A 19,649-nucleotide genomic window follows, 5' to 3' on the forward strand; every position below is an offset into this window, starting at 1 on the left:
GATCTGCAGCTGTAGGAGACTGCTGCTATTTGGGAAGTTGCCTCTAGTTTTATAAGGCAAAGCACACTGGTTAGAAAAGATGAAAATACTGTAATCCTAATACAGGAGTATTGGCTTTAGACATAACAACATGGTACTGATGTGAGAACACTTTGAATATATTCACCTAGCCCAGATGTTTTGAACCACTGCATATGTTGGATACGTATACTCTTTCCAACTACATACGTTTACCACAGTGTCCTTTGACCTGTTATCCCTTAGTCTGCACAGTTGAGGAAGAGAATGTCTTTTTCTCCTATTTTATGTGCTGTGTAGTGTGTTTGTATCTTTTTGAGTTAAGACTAAATACCAGTCTGTGATCAGGATCATTATTAACCTGAATATCCTAAATATGACTAAAAGATGCACGTACTTGATATAGACTCATAGATGATGATGTTTAGTTATACTAGAGAAGATTAAGATTCTAATGAATTTAGGTGATAGAGAAGAGAAGAAAGAAGGTAGTGTAACAATCATAAATTAGTTCATATGGTTAAGAATTTTTGAAATGAGAAAATGTTCAGAGGCTATCTGAATTTTTATTTTATTCATTAGATACTGGTAGATACAGTTTGGGCCCTGTCTTACCTTACTGATGCTGGCAATGAACAGATACAGATGGTAATAGACTCTGGAATAGTCCCTCATTTGGTTCCTCTGCTCAGCCACCAGGAAGTTAAAGTTCAGGTGAGTTTTTATTTATAAAAATGTAAGTTTTTCTTACCACTATTTGTTTATGACATTCAAACATGGACAATTTCAGTAGCTTAAAGTATATTTTTAAACTAATAACAACAAATCTATGATAAAAAGATCGAGTTACTATATCCTCATTTTGAAAATGGAGAAAATTAGGTAAGATTACTATAGTTCAACACAAACTACTCCCCACCCCCCCAAAAAAGTTTACTTCTTTGTAAAGTACCGATTTCTAATGTAGACCAGGGCAATTCATATAACACCTTGGGTAGCATCTGAAGTAAGTATTGATAATTTAATTTTTCCTACTCTACCTGTTTTTCTTCCACTCTTCTACTCCTCCCCAGCTGTCCTTTTTTACTCTCCTCCACTGCACCTGGCAAGTTTAGTTAATGTATAGCTCCACTGCACTACAATAAAGGCTTTGTACTGAAATATGGTGCTTAGGGGCTTCCCAAATTATTTCCTTTCATTTGTTTAAAATATTTTTCTCTAATTTTTATTCTTTTAAAATCCTTCCACATAAATATCTCAAAGAACCTTCATCTAAAAAGAGCCAGAAAAGAGAAGGTGAAAAGTTTACACAAATATTATAAGCAGTAACTGTCAAACTACAGTGGCAAAGGGAGTTGCCGAAAGCTCTCCCTACCCTTCTGAGGTAAATAATGAGCTTTAATATTATAATGACTGAAAGTCTGTAAAATACGGTAATAGCACAAGAAAAGCTGTTAACCTGATTCACTATTTATCAACCTGGCTGGACACTGAAGTCAACTATGTGAAGCTTAAATTTAAAAATCTAGTTTATTTCTCTTGTATAATTCCTAGAAATTCTGTTTCAGTAAATCTGGGGTATTTTCTGGGAACCTGGGCTTTCAAAAGCTCTTCAGGTTATATTCATATACTGTCAGAATGGAAACCCACTGCCTTAAAACTTAAAGCACTTTAAATTCAGAAAGAATTGATTAATAGAATAATTTGTCATTTGGAGGCATTTGTGGCTTATTTAAAACATTCCTACCAGATTCTTATCATTAAGTTTGCATTTCTTGAATGTGGTACTTATGTCTTGCTATAGGTTTTTGGTTTGTATTTTGTTTTTGTTTTTTTCAGAATGCATCTTCAGTTTTATTTCTGGGCTTCATTGGGAAAATAGAGCTTGTACTTTTACTTTAGCCAGCTCTCAAGGAAAGTTAATGTTCTGTACTTTGCCTGATAACTAATAGAGATTTAAAACATTTTTTTCAACTTTCATGCCATAATTTAGGAACACAGAAAGAATAGTATAGTGAACCGTGTAGGTTTTCTCTGTTTCTTTCCTTCCCCTCCATATTATTTTGACACAAATCCCAGATATCATATAATTTCATTCGGCTTGCATCTCCAAAAAGTAAGGATATTTTTAACATGACCACAATACCGTTAGAGCACTTTAAAAAATATTAATGTTAAAATCCTTTCAGTATCCAAATTTTACTGATTGCTTCATATTTTTTTCAGTTTGACTAAATCAGTACCCAAACAAGGTCAACACATTGCATTTGGTAGCTGTCTTCAGGTTTCTGCTACTCTGTAACTTTCTTCTCCTTTTTTTCTTTCCCCTATTGATTTGTTAAAGAAGCTGAGTCACTTCAAAATATTTTTGAAAAAAATTTAAAAATCCTAAATAAGTGGAAAGACATCCATATTCGTGGATTGGAAGACTTAGTGTTATTAGGATGGCAGTGCTCCCCAAATTCATCTACAGGTTAAATGCAGTTGCTATTAAAATCCCAGGGGTCTTTTTTGCAGAAACTTACAAGCTAATAGCCAAAACAGTCCTGAAAAAGAACCAAGTTTGAGGACTTGCTTATTTCAAAACTTGACTGCAAAGCTAGGAAACAAGACTTTTTGATACTGGCATAAGGATAGACATATAGATCAATGAAATAGAATCAAGGGCCCCGAAATAAACTCATTTACTTATGGTCAGTTGATTTTCACCAGGGGTGCTAAAAAAATTCAGTGAGCAAAGAATAGTCTTTTCAACAAATGGCTCAAGAATACTGTATATCCATACGTAAAAGAATGAAGTTGGATCCCTACTTCACAGCATATTTAAAAAATTAACTCAAAATGAGTCAAACACCTAAATATAAGAGCTAAAAGTATAAACCTTTTTTCTTTGACGAAAACATGACGTTGGATTAGGCAGTAGTTTCTTAGATATGACACCACAAGCAACCAAGAAAAAAGATAATAGGACTTAACCAAAATTAAAAACTTCTAAGGAAACCGTCAAGAAAGTGAAAAGACAACCTACAGAATGGAAGAGAATAATTGCAAATCATACATCTGAAAAGAAATTTCTATCCAAAATACATAAAGAACTCTTACAACTTAACAACAGAAAATGGCAACCCAATTTAAAAATGGTTTAAAAGATTTGAATAGCATTCTCCAAAGAAAACATACAGATGGTCAGTAGCACATGAGTTGATGTTCAGCATCATTAGTCATTAAGGAAATGCAGGTCAAAGCCATGATGAAGTACCACTTCATACCCACCAGGATGGCTGTGATCAAAAAGACAGTAACAGGTGTTGGCAAGGATATAGAGAAAGTAGAATCCTCAGACTCTGCTGGTGGGAATGTAAAATGGTGCAGTCTCTTGGGAAGTTTGATAGTACCTGGAAAAGTTACTCATAGAGTTATCATATGACCCAGCAAGTCGTATGATACTCCCAGGTATCTCCCCAAGAGAATTGGAAACACATGTTCACACAAAAACTGGTACTATTGTATTTTATTTATGGCCATAATTACTATCTAAAATTATCCTTCTTGTTTGTTTATTAGCTGTCTCCTCCTACAGTAATGGAATCTCTGTAAGAGCTAGAATTTGTGTCTGTCCTATTCACTCCTCTGTTCTAAATCAGCTTCAGACACAGCTTGCTCAAAAAGGATAGGCTGGCATGAATGAATGAATGTATCTTTCATAACCTGCCTAACATACCTCTGTGGTAATAAGGAATATTTCACATAGAACAACATCTCATTTAATCTTTTTATGTTTCAGACGGCAGCACTTCGAGCTGTGGGCAACATTGTTACTGGAACTGATGAGCAAACACAAGTAGTTTTGAATTGTGATGCTCTTTCACACTTCCCTGCACTTCTGACACATCCCAAAGAGAAAATTAATAAAGTAAGCACTTTTAAATACTATTTAATAGTATATAAAGTAGCAGTTTTTAATGTGTAAAATTAGGGATTTGGGGAAAAAATTAAGAGAAGATAGAATATTTTACACTTTATAACATGAATTAGTACATGATTTTCTGTATATAAAACAAACCAGTGCAAATTTGGCTCTCTTGGAAATGATGAAATAGAGATAACTGGGTGTTGAATATTGTATGATTGGAAATTTTTAATATGTAAGTTAAGTAATTAGTAAAAATTTAATACTTAAAGCTACTTAACAGAGAGAGAGAGAGAGAGTGAGTGTGTGTGTGTGTGTGTGTGTGTGTGTGTGTAGGCTATGAAAAGGGGGCACTGACTGGTGATGCTGATATTGGAGTGCATCTGAGGCTGTTGTAGAAATACATGGGTTGTTGATTACAACATTGCCAATGATTATAACCCAAGAACAGCTCACCTGAGTAGCCTAGCACCCTAAAATCTCTAACAGGTTCATTAAATATGGTCCTGTGATCTGATCCAGAAGAGCCTGCTGCACACTAGGAGTAAAACTTCTTTACTAGTTTTTTAAAACAGAGAAAATGTTTCCCTTTAGTAAATTCATATGTTTGAAAATTTATTAAGTTTGGTAAATTATAGTAATATCCCACATAGGTAGATATTTTGTCTTATTTCATTTTGTGATTTCAGTGTGCATTTATTTATTATCTATGAAACTGGTTTAAAAAAAAAACTTGTAATCATCTTGGTAAAAGTAGCACTGTCGTGATATAAAGGGTAACATGAAAAGATCATTAAGGTAGACCAAAGGGGAGGGTATAGCTCAATGGTACAGTGCGTGCTTAGCATGCATGAGGTTCTGGGTTCAGTCCCCAGTACCTCCATTAAATAAACAAATGCCCCCCCCAAAAAAAAGGGGGGTTTAAAAAAAATGTAGACCAGTAAAGCAATCAAACATCCGATTCTGCTTTACCTCTGGAGAGAAACGGTGCAATGAACGACTGTTACAAATAAGTATACTAAAACAATCCATTGTTTCATTTTTCGTGTCTCCATTATCACGGAAAATCGAGAGATTTATCTGCTTTGGCTAGGACTCTTGATCAGAATAGAATAGCGAATAAAGCACATCATGTGAGAAGGATGCTGAATCTCGTTCACAGTTGTTTTAGGATTTGTATTTGTATTATAGCTCATTAGTTCCTTAGTATTTGTTCAACCAAGCTTCTTTTGAGTATGATTGTTTGGGAACATTGCTTTTGAGAATTTGTTATTAGTTCATTATGACTTAGACTAGGGCCATTAGCAGTTTGTCCAAAAAAATATGGAAAGGGGATAGGGGAGTTCAGATTCCTAAGCTTTTTATTATGGAACTCATTCCATAATAAAATAATTTGGACATTGTAGTGAATGTATTTTTTCTTAGTTCAGATGCAGGTTTTATTTTTTAATGAGGAATATTGAAGGGGTCTTGTTCTACAGGAAGCAGTGTGGTTCCTCTCTAACATCACCGCAGGAAATCAGCAGCAGGTTCAGGCAGTAATTGATGCCAATCTTGTACCAATGATAATACACCTCTTGGATAAGGTAAGAAAAACATCTTGTTTATCTGAGTAAAAGGATAATACTGTAACTCTGTGAAATTAAGAATTAGTCCCATTTGACAGATTAAGAAACTGTGGTATAAACAAATGAATTATCCAAGATCAAACAGCGAGTGTGCTATTTAATCATATACCATATCATCTCATGCTTTCATTAAGTTTGGGAAAGAGACAATTTAAAATGTCACAATCACAGCATGAGGGTTTTTTCTGAACACTGATCTGTTCATGAAAGAGAAAGTAACTATCTTCCTCCGTGTTTCCTACAAACTGGTAGTAGAGGCTACTTTCCTATAAACTGGTAGATCAGGTTCAGTCTTTAGGTAAGAATGCTTAATGCACTAATGAGTCACATGAGGAGACACATACTGCTTGTCCTACATCTAGTGATTAAGATTGATAAGTGAGCCCAAGTGTTACCAGCCTATTTTAGCTGATAGTTATAAAGTTACTCATCCATCTTTCATGTAATCATTTTCAGTCAGTCATTGATGATCATTACCTGGGTCCCTTATGTTACTAGGAACTGCAAAATGGTGACTTTATAATTCTGTCATTCTTTATATATTAGCCATGATTCTTCAGTAAAGAAGAATAAAGAGCTTTTTCTTATTAGCTTTGGTTTACTCTAAAATACATTTCATATAGGAAGGGCAAGGTAACTGATTTTTGCTCATTATCACTCAGTTTTTAGAATGACATGGTTCTGTAACAACCTCAAAAAGAGACTAGGCTAAAGTTTTTCATGTCATTAGCAAATTACGAATTTTTATGTGTGTATTTTGTAAGTTTTAGTTCATTGTAGTTATTCTTTCTGACACTCAAGTTGTCCATGAAACAATGGAAACTCACTAAATTTGGTGCCTTTGTCTTTTTTACATCACTCTAATAGTTTTTAAGAGCTTTCTACTTTTGGGATATGACATGATTCCCAGGTATGTTTTATATATTTTCTGACCTAGAGCTGGAATTAACTGGTTTTCAGGGTGTTCCTGGTTCCTTTTTGTAGCAAATGGTATTTAAGGTACTTATTTGAGGTACTAAGGATGATCATTGCTACAAGGTTATCATTATATCTAGGCCTAAGTGAACAAAATAGGTGACAATGTATTTTTTTAAGAAAGTGAAAAATATATGTATTGTAATTTTGTGAATGTGAGAATTCATAAAAAACAAGTCATGAATGAAAGGAAGCCATTAGATAGTATTGGGTATTTAAAATAAGTGTTTTTATTTTCACTTCTATTTTATATATCTTTTATGCTGAAAATCTTAAAAACATGAACGTAATTGTTTACTTTATATACTGAGAGAAATAACATAAAATCTACCAAAATAACAAGACCACGTTGACACTTACACATGACTATTCCACTTTTGAGATTTCCACGAGGATTTTTTTGTCTTCTATCAATGATATACTTAAAAATAATGTCACTTGGATAATATACTTAAAAATAATGTCACTTGAAATAATTCCTGTGTGTGTGGTTAAGGCACCAACTTGACACACAGTTAGGTTGTTTGTTTCTTTTTGTTTTTTATTTGGGGGAATTACTTTAGTTTTTTGGTTTAAAATTAGTTTTTGGTTTATTCTTCTATTGTTTCTTCTTTAAATATAAGCAAATGCCTATGTATGTGCCTGTTCCCACCCTTCCTAACACAGATGATAGCCTAATATATATATATTCTTTTTCTTGCATTGCTTTAAGTGGATATATATACCCTGGGAGTCACTCCCATACCACTATACAAAGAGCTTCCTTGTTCCCTTTTTTTTTTTTCTTGTTCCTTTTTTAGCTACATAGTATTCCACTGTATGGATGAACTATAATGTATTTATTTTATTATTTTATGTATATTATTATGTATATTATTTATTATTTTATGACATTTGAGATATTTGTAGTATTTTGCTGTTAAATAGTACTTTAAAGAATAGTTTGTAAGTTTCTTCCATGTTTTTGCCAGATTATATTTAGGATTACTGGATCTACACGTAGACATATATATAAATTTTGCTATATATTGCCCATCTTCCTCTAGAAGCGTTGTTCCATTTTACTCTCCTACCAGTCTCACTGACAGATATTTGTAAATTTTATCAATCTGATAAATAGGAGTACATATCCCAATGTAGTTTTAATTTTTGTTTTTCTTATTTACATATTTTTTTCTAATATAAGCATTTTTTCAGATTGCTAGTCATCTTAATATTGAACAGATTGGTGATTATTTTAGTCAATAGACTTACTATAAGTAGTTATTCCTCTGGTGTTGAGAATTTAAGTTGCTTTTACTTTTTGACTATTATGTGCTCCTAAGACATTGTATAGAGAGATACATAATGTAACTTTGTTCTGAATTATTTTCTTGGTAAATTCTCAAAGATAAGATTACCAAATCATGAATATAATTTTTTAAAGTGATTTTTAAATTTATTTTTTTCAATTTGTATTTGAAAGATAATATATGAGGGTAATGTCTTTATTAAAGTCTCATTGATGGTGGACATTTTCACTTTTAAACCTTTGTTATGTGTTTAAAAGGATACTTTATTTTACCTTGACATTTCTTTGATTAAAGTGAAATTATACATTTTTCATATATTTTTGATTGATTTTATTTTATCATTGACTTCATTTAATCTGATATTGAACAGCAACATCAATTCAATTTTTCCCAGGGAAGTTCGTGAAAAGAGAGCTCCATTTCTTTAGAGTAAATTGGTTTCAATGGCTTATCTTAACAAGTAAAAAATATTTTATGCATGTAGAAAGGCTAGAAGAAAACCTGAGGAAATAAACAGTTGAAAAATCATTTCAGAAAACATTTTTTTCCAGTTTACCCTATATTGCAACTTGTATCCTTTGCTTTGCTTTTACAGGGAGATTTTGGGACTCAGAAAGAAGCTGCATGGGCCATAAGTAACTTAACAATTAGTGGAAGGAAAGATCAAGTAAGTTCAACTCTTATTTATTTCTCAAAACTGATAAAATTATAGTATCGATAATTCCAAGATTTACATTTCATAAATCATAATTTAAAACAATAGCAAGATAAACAGGCATTCTGTGATGTATAAGAGTGTCACCTTGACTTCCTTTAGTTACATTCCACAGATATGAAGTATTCTTTTTTCAGCTTCTGGGCCTACAAGAATTTTCTAATCCATGATAAAATCAAGGTACTTATAGTCAGGGTTGTTTTGTTTTGTTTAAACAGTGTTAAGAAAAAAACAAGACTTTTTAGGTTGATAGGGCAGAATGAAACTGCCTCACAGATTCTCCTAACAAATGAACAACAACTAAAAAAGAAAGCAAAACAACAGCAAAAATTGTCCAGTAGCAAACCAAACAAGGAACTAAACTCAGCCAAAAAGCAGGGGCTAGGAACTAGGGTGAGCAATGTCAGGTGCCTAGGGCATAAAATGTAAAGAGGCACTCTCTCAGAGTTGCATGGATGATGAAGCTTAACACTGTGCCAGCTGCCAAAAGAAAATGACTTTTAAAGGTCTCAGGTATGTTTCACAGACAGATAAAAAGGGGGAATTTGGAACTGATAATTGTCACAGATAAGCTATAGATTGGTACTGACCAATGAATCCACTCAAATATGAATACAGAGCAGAATATAAATATAATACATGGAAATAACTAATAAAATAGAAAAATGATAGAAAAAATACTTTGAAAATATTATGGAACCAATAGAATAGTGAATTGAGAGGTGGCCAGGTTTTATGAGAGTGTTAAATGTTACAGCAAAGAACTAGGAGATGCTCTCACATTGAACAATCATAGTTTAAAAAAAAAATCATCTTGTCTCTTAACTGATCTTATACTTTCTTAATGTTAAAAGGGAAAGGCTGTCTGAAGGAATGCTTATGGCAAAGAAATGTTTCATATGAAATAGAGTGATTACTTCATTTTTACTTTAGTTTTTTTACTAAGTTCAAGAAAAATATACTACATTAAAAAGAAAAGGTTAGATGAATGTTGTCTAACTTAACATGTGAGAGATGAGTTCATATTTCCATACTCAAGATTTTTAAGTCAAAATTATTCCAATGAGATAATAGGGTACACAGATGAAGTTCACTTCCCTTTATTATATCATATTTATACTCTTCAGGTCGCCTACTTAATCCAACAAAATGTTATCCCACCTTTTTGCAACTTGCTGACTGTAAAAGATGCACAAGTTGTGCAAGTAGTACTCGATGGACTAAGTAATATATTAAAAATGGCTGAAGATGAGGCAGAAACCATAGCCAATCTTATAGAAGAATGTGGAGGTAAGATTATTATAAACTGTTATTCTACATTTTGATGTTCTTTTTATAACTGCTTTTATTTTCTGACTGAGATAGCTCTTTTGTATTTTTGTGGCTTAGATAATCAAGTAACAGAATAAAGTTAAATACTATATTCTGTATGTACAGTCCTGCTTAGCTCTTGCACATGCTTAGGTAACTGAATTGTTGCCATTTATTGAACAAGCATTGTGCTAATAAGGTACTGGGAAAATACCAGTAAACAAGGCAGAGTCCTTGCCCCCAAGGCATGTAGTCTAGTCATAGAGATAAATATGAACTGATTTAATGTGCTAATTACCCTAATAGAGATGTACAGCAAGATAAAATACCTAATCCATCCTGGAAGATGCAGGAAGTGACACCTGAGCTGGATTTTGGGAGATGAATAAAGATTAATAAAGTAAAAAGGGATGAAAGGTGTTCCAGGCAAAGATAACACCATTGGATAAGTCTGAGGTGAGAAGTAGCATTCAGCAAATTATAAGTAGTTCACTGCTGAATCACAAAGTATGAGGTAGAAACTGCCAAAAAATGAGGCTGCAGACATAGGCAGTGACCAGGCCCTTGCAGTCTTAGAAGCTTTGTAGCACAGCAGATACTTTATCTTATAGGACAGTGGTTCCCAAATCTGGCAGTGTACCAGAGCCACTCGGAAGGTAGACAACAAGTCTTAGCTTTCAACTCTTAGGATTAACATGTAGACAGAACATGGAAGTCTCAAATGTGACTGTGAAACAAAATGTAAATATTATCAAGCTGGATAAGCATAAAAATAAAAGATATTTCTGATTGAATTTGAGAAGTAAATGAAAGGAGAGGTAACAGGGTAGGAGAACCAGTCTCTTCAGCTTACGCAGTGGAAGAGCTAAGAGGCTTGAATATTAATTTAGTAAGAAGTAAGTATTTTTAAAGTTACTAAAGTGACAAGTAGAACAGCAAAGAAATATGATGCATAATGTCAAGTTGGGAATGGGAAATAGGGAAAACTGTTAGGGAACTAATTAGGAAGTGAGTACTAGAAAAATTAAAAATAGGCATAGTTAAAATTTTTTCTTGTTTTTTTTTCTTTTACCATATAAACATTTTAATCATTAAAATTTTGTTTTTATATATTAAAATAAAAACACGGATCTTGAGCATTGCCTGCTTCATTGGAAGTGAAGCCCAGGAATCTGTATCTTATAGGCTCCCCCATGGATTCTGCCATAGTGTATGACAAGCTATTGGAAGATTTTACCTAGGGCATTGATGTGTTTAAATGAAGCATGACTCTGAGGGGAATGCAACTGTTAGAGACAAGAGTCAGGAAACCACCTAGGAAAGTATATAGTGGTCAGACCACAATAAATGAAGGCAGTGATAATAGAGACAAAGGGGAGATAACAAGATTCAAGAAATGGATAGACTGAGGTTTTTGAGATTTGATTATAGAGTATTGAGGGGAAGGGGAACTTAGTCTTTCTCTCAGATTTCAAACCATTGTTATCACCAGTAAGAATACAGTAGGATAAACAGTGTAAATGAGGCAAAGCAAGTAACAAATTGTGTTTTGGACAGTTTGAGTTTTAGGTACCTGTGAAGTGTCTCATGGAATGATCATGCCGGATTTAAATTTTAAGATTCTGAAACTCAGAAAAGAAATGAAGCCATAGATTTATAAGTCCTCAGTCTACATGTAGTAGTTAAATTTTTTCATGGAATGGCCCTATAAGGAGAATATGTGAAGTGAGAAATGTGCCCAAATAACTTCCTCCACTTAAGGAGTAGGTAGAGGAGGAACACTTACGAAAGGGCAATTTCACTTTAATTCAGAGGCCTTAATTGTTACTCCTATAGAGCAAAACAGGATCCAGTTTGCATACCAAAAGTTTAAGTTTATATATTCTGCCTAGAATTTAATAAATTTATTAATGTTTATAGGGAAAAACCCCTGAAATACTGTGGTTGATTTTGATTGTTTTTCATTATACTTAATAGGTGTCTTAACATTCATATTTATTAGTCAGTAGTATTAAAAGTTTTTTCATACATGTTCATTAGAAATACTTGGCAGATGCTAGAAACTAGAACAAATTTGCTTTTAACATTTAACAAACAACGCCATTTTATATATAAACACTGACACATACCATATTCTGTTGAGTAGATACATTTCCGTTGCTTACATTTATATGCAGTTGGACACTCAGGTTGTTAATTTTTTTAAGATAAATATGCTGTATCTTTGTGTATAAAACCTTTTTATTCTTGAGATTTACCTTTAAAATAGATTCCCCCAAATTGGATTATATGTTCCCAAGATTATTGTAACATTTTTGTCACTATTTTTAAAATATTTCTGTTGTTTCACTTTGTAAAATTTCTTACAGGCCTGGAGAAAATTGAACAACTTCAAAATCATGAAAATGAAGACATCTACAAATTGGCCTATGAGATCATTGATCAGTTCTTCTCTTCAGATGATGTATTTAATAATTTTATGGTTTGCTTAGTTTTATGTATAAACATAAATCTGGATGAAATAATATAGTAAGCTAGGACATATATGTATGTACTTTTGGGGAATGGAATTAGGTATATAAGAGTAATATTGATTATTTCAGAAACAAATATTTCAGTATTTTGAAGTCCCTCAAGGCATTAAAAAGTAGTACTAGCTCTAATGGCAAAAAAAAGATAAGAATTTTTTGACAGTGACAAATGAGGCAAACAGGGATACTAGTATATCCTATAATAAATCCATTATGACCCAATAATTAGTTAGTCCATGTTTAAATATATTGTCACTGTTGTTCTTAGTTGCTGACTAAAAATGAATGTTAAGATAAATAGATACAATGAAAAAAATTATTATGAAGTATGTTACTATATAATGTAAGGTATAATATACAAAAATGTTTTCAGATTGTCAGTATATAATAGTTGAAATTAAAGTATTATTTTTAGTATTGCCTTTTCGGAGAAGTTAAATCTAAAAATAAAGCAGTTGTTTCTTAGAAAATTATAGTAATTAGGTATAGCCACCAGTGGATTTCTTGAATTGATTTTCATAACATTAACATTTCAAAAAAGAAAATGGAATGTTATTAAACATTTTGTTAACAGGCATGATTTGAACATTAACCTGACAAAGACAATACTAGAAAAGAGTTATAGATTATTTATTACAAATGATTAAGCCAGGTCCTGTTTAGAATGTAATACCAGTTAAATAAATCAGGAATAAAAATCCTGAAAAAGCATACTTTTTTAAAGGTAGCTTTAATCAAATGTCTTAAAGTTGGATTTTTAGAAGTCTTAATTTATAATTAGGTTTACACAAGGCCTAATGTTTCCTAGTACCTTAACATGCAGTTTCTGGTTACTCTGTTACATTGTGAAAAGAATAATAAAGATGATATGCCTATTATAGGAACTACACTATAGGTTTATAATTTTGTGGTACTTCAAAAAGAATCTTTAGACATAAAATATATAGAATGAATATTATTTTTCCATTATTAGGAGAGCTATTATTTTACTACTTTAAGCTCAAACGTCATTTGTCTCCAATTGCTGTTAAAAGATTAACCAAAGATTATACTTACTCTCCAACAGTGGTAGCGTTATAGTGAATACCCTCTCAGTCTGAGATGCAAGACCTTCTACAGTGTATTACTTCTCTTTCATTCTTTTGAAAGATACCCATTTTGCATATTATCTTAAGCCTCCTCATTTTGACATCCCTTAAGAGAAAGCTTTTAGAAAGTGTTTCCAATTTCTAAAGGGGTGATACGACAATGTTGACATCCATCATGTCCCTCATAATTTTTTAATAAAGGAAATGAGACTATTACTATAATGCTATTTGTGTATACTTTAAAATTAATCATTACTTTCTTTTTCTTTCTTCTCTTAGATTGATGAAGATCCTAGCCTTGTTCCAGAGGCAATACAAGGTGGAACATTTGGTTTCAATTCATCTGCCAATGTACCAACAGAAGGGTTCCAGTTTTAGAAAGATGTTGTGGAAGTTGGGTACAATGCAGCACTGAGATATATATATATATATATATGTGTATATATATATACATATATATAAAAAGGTTTGATCCATCAAGCTTGGCTCATGGGATCTGCTGCTGCATTAAATCCGGAAAGAAAATGTGAAGATTTCATTTGGAATCACAGAAAATGCCCAAATGAGGTCAAGATGGCGAGTGGGTGCGAGTGAGAATGAGTGGCAAAATGTAATGAAAACTTTACATGAAAGCTTATTTAGGTTGTTCAAAGTAAAAAGGGCTACAGGTCACAGATCTTCAGTGCCTGAGAAGGAACATTGACTTACTCTTTATCAATTGAGGGAAAGTGCAGTACTGTCATCTTCAAGCCTTGTAAGCATAAAAGAGAATAGGATGCCCATATAAGTCAAAGGAAAATGAGCCCAGGCCTTGCTATGAAGCGGTGTGTGAATGGACAATGTTGAATGAATGTCTGGCTCAGTGATGGAGAGCCAGGTTCATCTTTCAGATCTAGGGCTCTTCACGCATGAAGTAGACTCCTAGTCCTGGAGTGACTGTGTACGAGAGTTTGGTTGTGGTGCTGTATGTGAACGCATGCAAGCTTGATTCGCCTTCAGGGGGCTGATAACAAACCTAGTAAATCATCAAAGTGAGATCATAAGTGTTAATGTACACTGGACATGAAAACAAAGACCAGTTCAGCAGCAGCCATTGTTTTCTATTTCCCCTCTTCCCTTTTCCCACCCCGTTCCTTTTTTTTTTTTTTTTTTTTTTTTTGTCCTTGTGTTTGTGGGGGTTTTTGGTTTTTTTGTTTTTGTTTTTTGTTTTTGTTTTTTTTTATTTTGGGGGGGTTGTTTTGTTTTGTTTTGTTTTTTAAGTTTTTATTTACTTTACCTAGTATGGCTTTTTAGTTGCTTCTCAAGTCAGAAAACTTTCAGGAAGGTTTCCCTGTGCATTTGCACCAGATGAATGTTTGATGCTATGAAAAGCTTTCCATATCATCAGAACTAATTTGTGTAGATTTTTGCATGAAAGAAAAATCATAAATTTCCCTCAAAAATAGACTGTGTTGCAGTACACAAGTTGCCATAATAGTATAAAACAGTAAAATGTGCTTTAAAAAGCCATCCTTTTCATTTTCAGAGATAACATAAAGATCTTTGCATGAGGTAAATCTACAGCATAGTTCATTTTTAGATTTTGTTGAGTCCTGTAAAGAAGAAGAAAGAAGTTTCAGTTGTGATAGAATACCGTGCTGTGTTTAAATGTTACTTGTTTTCAAACTTTGTTTTCTATGAAAATGATATGGAAACTTCTAAAATGGAATTTGGTGCATATGTACTGCTGAATAAAGATCGATGAAGGGGTTTGAGTAGATGTACAAATCAAGTAATGGTTTGAACACCTTTAATAATATGCCTAATCTGTTCAATTGTTTTAGAATCTTTTTATCTTAGATGTAGGCAGCCATGAACAATCTATTTTGAGCCACTTTAGGGAGAAAACTTTGTATTTTTTAAACTTGCATAAAATTTATGCAAGTGGTTTTTATAAATTGGAATAATACCTCAGTTTTGAGGTTATGCACACTAAATTAAATGTGACATAAATTAATTTGTACAAAAAGAACTCTTTATAAGGTGGCTCATTGTAGGAAATCCTGTGCCTTCCCCTTTGAGCACAAGTGTTGCATGAACAACAGTTTGCTATAAGAAACATACCAGATTAGCCACCATTAGCATCTATATCTACTTTGTGTTTAAAAATCAACTGGTAATTCTGAAACACTGTAGAATGGATAAAAATTATTTTGTGATCATAACTCTTTGTTGAACTAGAGTATTTTTGCAGCATTCCTTGTCATCAGAAACATGGTTAAAGTTTAAAACTAGAAGCAGCAGAAAACTAGCTTGTAAAATTTATCCAAGTAGAGTGCAGGCTAGGCTGTCTTGGGGAAATAAACATTAAAACTTAAAGCAATGTTTTACATGGGGCATGTGTGTGTGCTGTGTGGATTTTTTTTATATATTAATGTAAAATTAGAGTATGACTCAGGGACTTTTATTTGCTTGTCTTTCATAAGCTTTTGACCTAGAACAAACATTGCAGAAGAAATTTCTCAAGCTCTGTAATTTCAGTAGAGACATCAATATTCTAACCAACGGAAACGGGACAACACCTGTGCTGCTGCTTCCTCCCTGTCCTTCCTTCACTCTTCCAGCAAAATGGACTGAGAGAAACAACTTGAACTGCGTTTTAAGTATTACTATTAGTAACATCAACATACGGCTCCAAAACACGGTTGTTACAAACAGCTTAAGTTACCAGAAGGTGAAAGTAACAAATATTTTTTAAACAAAAGTCTGCTTCAGAGTAAGCCAGTGAGGGTATAGTAGGCCAAATGGCTCTACAGAATAATTACCTTAGATATGTACTAGTTGTGAACGATGCTAATAACATCTCTGAGTACTAGGGCCATCTGATGGCCTAAATATTTCACTTCTGCTGTGGTCTCATACAGGACAGTGACTTTCTAATAGAATTCTAGGAAGGACTTTTCCATGGTCAGAAGCTTGTTTTAGCACATTTAACAGTTCACCACAGTTACTGATTTAAACAACTCCTTGTTTGTTGTTGTTGTTCTCCGCTGACCTAGGAAACTGACGTATTTTTAACATTAGAGGTATTGCAGTGAGGGGGAAAGTGGAATAATAAGCCTTTTAATAAGCTTACTATTCTTGACTTCTTATCTTAAACTGCCTGTTGGAGCATTGAGCCCTTCTCAAGTGCTGCAAAAATAGGAATGTTACATTACAGGTGTATGGGATAGCTCTAGTCTAAAGTATATCTTTAAAGATATTTTTCCTTTTCCTTCCAAATTTTCGAAGACTTCAGTAATTGTGTGTTGTGATGTAATTAGGATTTTCCACATTACTCTGAATCAAACGCAGAGCATTCCTAAAATTGAAGCCACTGACTAATTAAAAATACATCTGGAAGATTAGCATTACGTTTATGCTTGCCTCAGTGCCTCCAATGTATAGGGTTTTTGCATTGTAAAATGATGGCTTATTGTAGCATTAATTTGTGGGACATCTATGTAGATTCCTCATTGCTTTGGTTCCCTCAAGAAAAGAGAGAATTAAGCTAAGCTTTGGCTTTAAAGAGAAGTAATGTATTGTCTTTTGCTGTATAACAAATTAACACACACACACACACTTATGGCTATAAAACAGAAACGTATGTTTTTTATTTCACAGTTTCAGTAGGTCAGGAGTCCAGGTACAGCTTAGCTAGGTCCTGTGCTCAGGCTCTCAGAAGAGATGTCAGCCAAAGCCACAGCCTCATCTGAAGTTCAGGGTTCTCCTTCATAATGCTAAGGCAGAATCCATTTCCCTTACCAAGATGCAGGATTCTTGGCAGCTTGCTTCTTCAAGGCCTGCAGGAGAATCTCTAATCTCAGAGAAGGCCCTAAACTCTTTTTTAAAGGGCTCACCCTTAAATCTCTAATCTCAGAGAAATCCCTCTTTTAAAGGGCTCCTCCTGATCTGATTAAATCAATCTAATTTGATTAACCCAAAGCCAAACTGATTAATACCTTAATTACACCCGCAGAATCCGTTACTCTGCCCTATACTACAGCCTCATCACAAGGTAATATATGTCATAGTCACAGATCCTGCCCACACTTGAGTAATCAAGGGATTATAAAGGGTATATACACCAGAGAATCTTAGGAGCCACCTTAGAGTTCTGATAACAGAAGGCAATATCAATATTTAGAGCTGGGGCGATTTGAGAAATGATCACCTAATACATTGTAGATTTACTTTTGGATGACGGTCACCTGTGAGAATCTAATGAAAACTCTGAGCCAGCTTCCTTCCAAAATGCATGTACCTACAGTTTTAGGGTTTCTATGGAAGTCTGAATTTCAGAATACGAAAGATCTGTCCTAATCTTCCCTGTCAGGTGATAGAGTTACCAAGAAATGATTTAACCAAGATCACACAGCTGCTAAGGGCCAGATAAGACCCAGATCTCAACTCCCATACCATTGGAAGCTGTGCTTTCAATTACTGCTCTAAAAACTAAATTCATTTAAACTTGTGAGCAAAAAATGTTTACACAGCTTTTCTTTTCCGTAATTTGAGGAATGGCTAACACTAATTCTTATAGAAGATTACCTATGAATTTTGAAATTACATTTGACCCTTGAACAGGATGGACTGCACAGGTGCATTTATACTTGAATTTATTTTTCACTAAATAAATACTGCAGGGTCAACTGTACCTTAAGTCATCTCTAGATTACTTACAATACCTAACACAGTGTAAATGCTATGTAAGTAAGTGTAAGTACAATGTAAATGCTATGTAAATAGTCCCTTTAATAACGCTGGGGTTGGAGGGCCAGCCCTCCACACAGTCAAAAAAGGAAAATCCTCATAACTTTACAGGTGGCCCTCCTGTCCATGGTTCCACATCCAAGGTCTTAACTAACTACAGATGATGTAGTACTGCAGTACATATTTAGTGAAAAAAAAGTCCATATATAAGTGAACCCATGCAGTTCAAAGCCATGTTGTTCAGGGGTCCACTGTATTTGATTTTGAGTACAAAATTGAATCTTTCATTGTGGATACCAAGAAGGTAAACTATAAATAGGCCAATTTGGCTTGAAACAAAAGCAGTTACCAATTCTTAGCTCCTGAGGTTTGATGGATTATTTATCTCTTTACTTGGCATTTTAAAGGAGAAATGGTTTTTCTTTTTAATAAATAAGCCCACTAATGAAGTGTATGCTTTTTAAAATTATAAGTACAGTAATAAGCATATATGTATGCCTTTAAATAAAATAAAGGTGTATCCTGTGAAGCAGAGGTAACCTAACATTTAACACTATTGATGTAATTAATTTTTTTGAAACCTGTTATTTATTGAAATAACTGTATCATAATAGCGTTTTTACAAAGAAAGCATCCAAACCATAAAGGTAAGTGATTGCTGTTTTAGTCTATCTGTAGCATGAAATTACCAGAATGCTTTTTGGTTATTGATGTTGCTGTATTCATTGGTTAAAGTAATTACATAAGTTTTCTTCCTAAATATTTACACAAAATTTTAGTTGCTAGACATAATTGGGAGCAAGCACAAGGGTGTCTCAGTTTTATCTAGTCTAAATCTAAGCAGTTCTGATAATCACCGTGGTCTTTACTCACTTCTTTGCCGTTAAGTGTTGCAGAGACCTTAAGAACAAATTCATACGGTGGTCCCTTTAGTAGATTACCTGGCTTCAAATCCTAGCTCTGCCACATAACTCCTGTGGGACCTTGTAAAGTTACTTTATGTGTTTCTGTTTCTTCATCTGAAAAGTGGAAAGTGTAACAATACCTACCTCCGTGGGTTGTTTTATGGCTTAAATGAGTTAATTTGTGTAAAACACTCAGAATAATCCTAGGTAAATGATAAGCAGAACAGCTAGGAGAAATTCTTTAACTTGTCCTGCAAATAAAAGCGGAAGTTTTATTCATCTTTACATTTGACAAATGCCTGAGAAACCTGCTTTGGGCTAGGGGTTAAATCAGGAGTCAGCAATACAAAGCCAATTAAAATGTGTACTTGCTCTCAATTTTAGCCTACTAGGGGAGAGACCGTCATAAATGGATAAATCAAAAGCAGTAGGTACAGTGATAGATGTACGTGATACCCTTGGTAGACCCCAGTCTTGGGACTGTGTCAGAGCATTTGATGGAGAATACAAAAAATTTAGACTTCTCTCAATTCAGTATCTCCAAC

The 19,649-nt window shown here is 33.6% G+C and overlaps 1 protein-coding gene and 1 non-coding gene across 4 annotated transcripts in view; both read left to right on the forward strand.

The window, feature by feature from the left end:
• The window catches only part of KPNA4 (karyopherin subunit alpha 4), a 54,044-nt gene extending 38,207 nt beyond the window's left edge, over positions 1 to 15,837 (forward strand). For all 3 annotated transcript variants that reach the window (XM_032485197.1, XM_032485206.1, XM_032485186.1), the window contains 7 exons: positions 601 to 732; positions 3,803 to 3,931; positions 5,410 to 5,514; positions 8,419 to 8,490; positions 9,666 to 9,828; positions 12,219 to 12,313; positions 13,748 to 15,837. In XM_032485197.1, coding sequence (XP_032341088.1) covers positions 601 to 732; positions 3,803 to 3,931; positions 5,410 to 5,514; positions 8,419 to 8,490; positions 9,666 to 9,828; positions 12,219 to 12,313; positions 13,748 to 13,846 — 795 coding nt within the window. In that variant the 3' untranslated portion in view covers positions 13,847 to 15,837. The remainder of the gene's footprint in view (positions 1 to 600; positions 733 to 3,802; positions 3,932 to 5,409; positions 5,515 to 8,418; positions 8,491 to 9,665; positions 9,829 to 12,218; positions 12,314 to 13,747) is intronic.
• Positions 4,102 to 4,450, forward strand: LOC116666667. The gene has a single exon (XR_004323586.1).
• Positions 15,838 to 19,649: the final 3,812 nt, after the last annotated feature.

This window comes from Camelus ferus, chromosome 1, assembly GCF_009834535.1.
Source record: "Camelus ferus isolate YT-003-E chromosome 1, BCGSAC_Cfer_1.0, whole genome shotgun sequence".
NCBI classification, from domain to species: Eukaryota; Metazoa; Chordata; class Mammalia; order Artiodactyla; family Camelidae; genus Camelus; species Camelus ferus.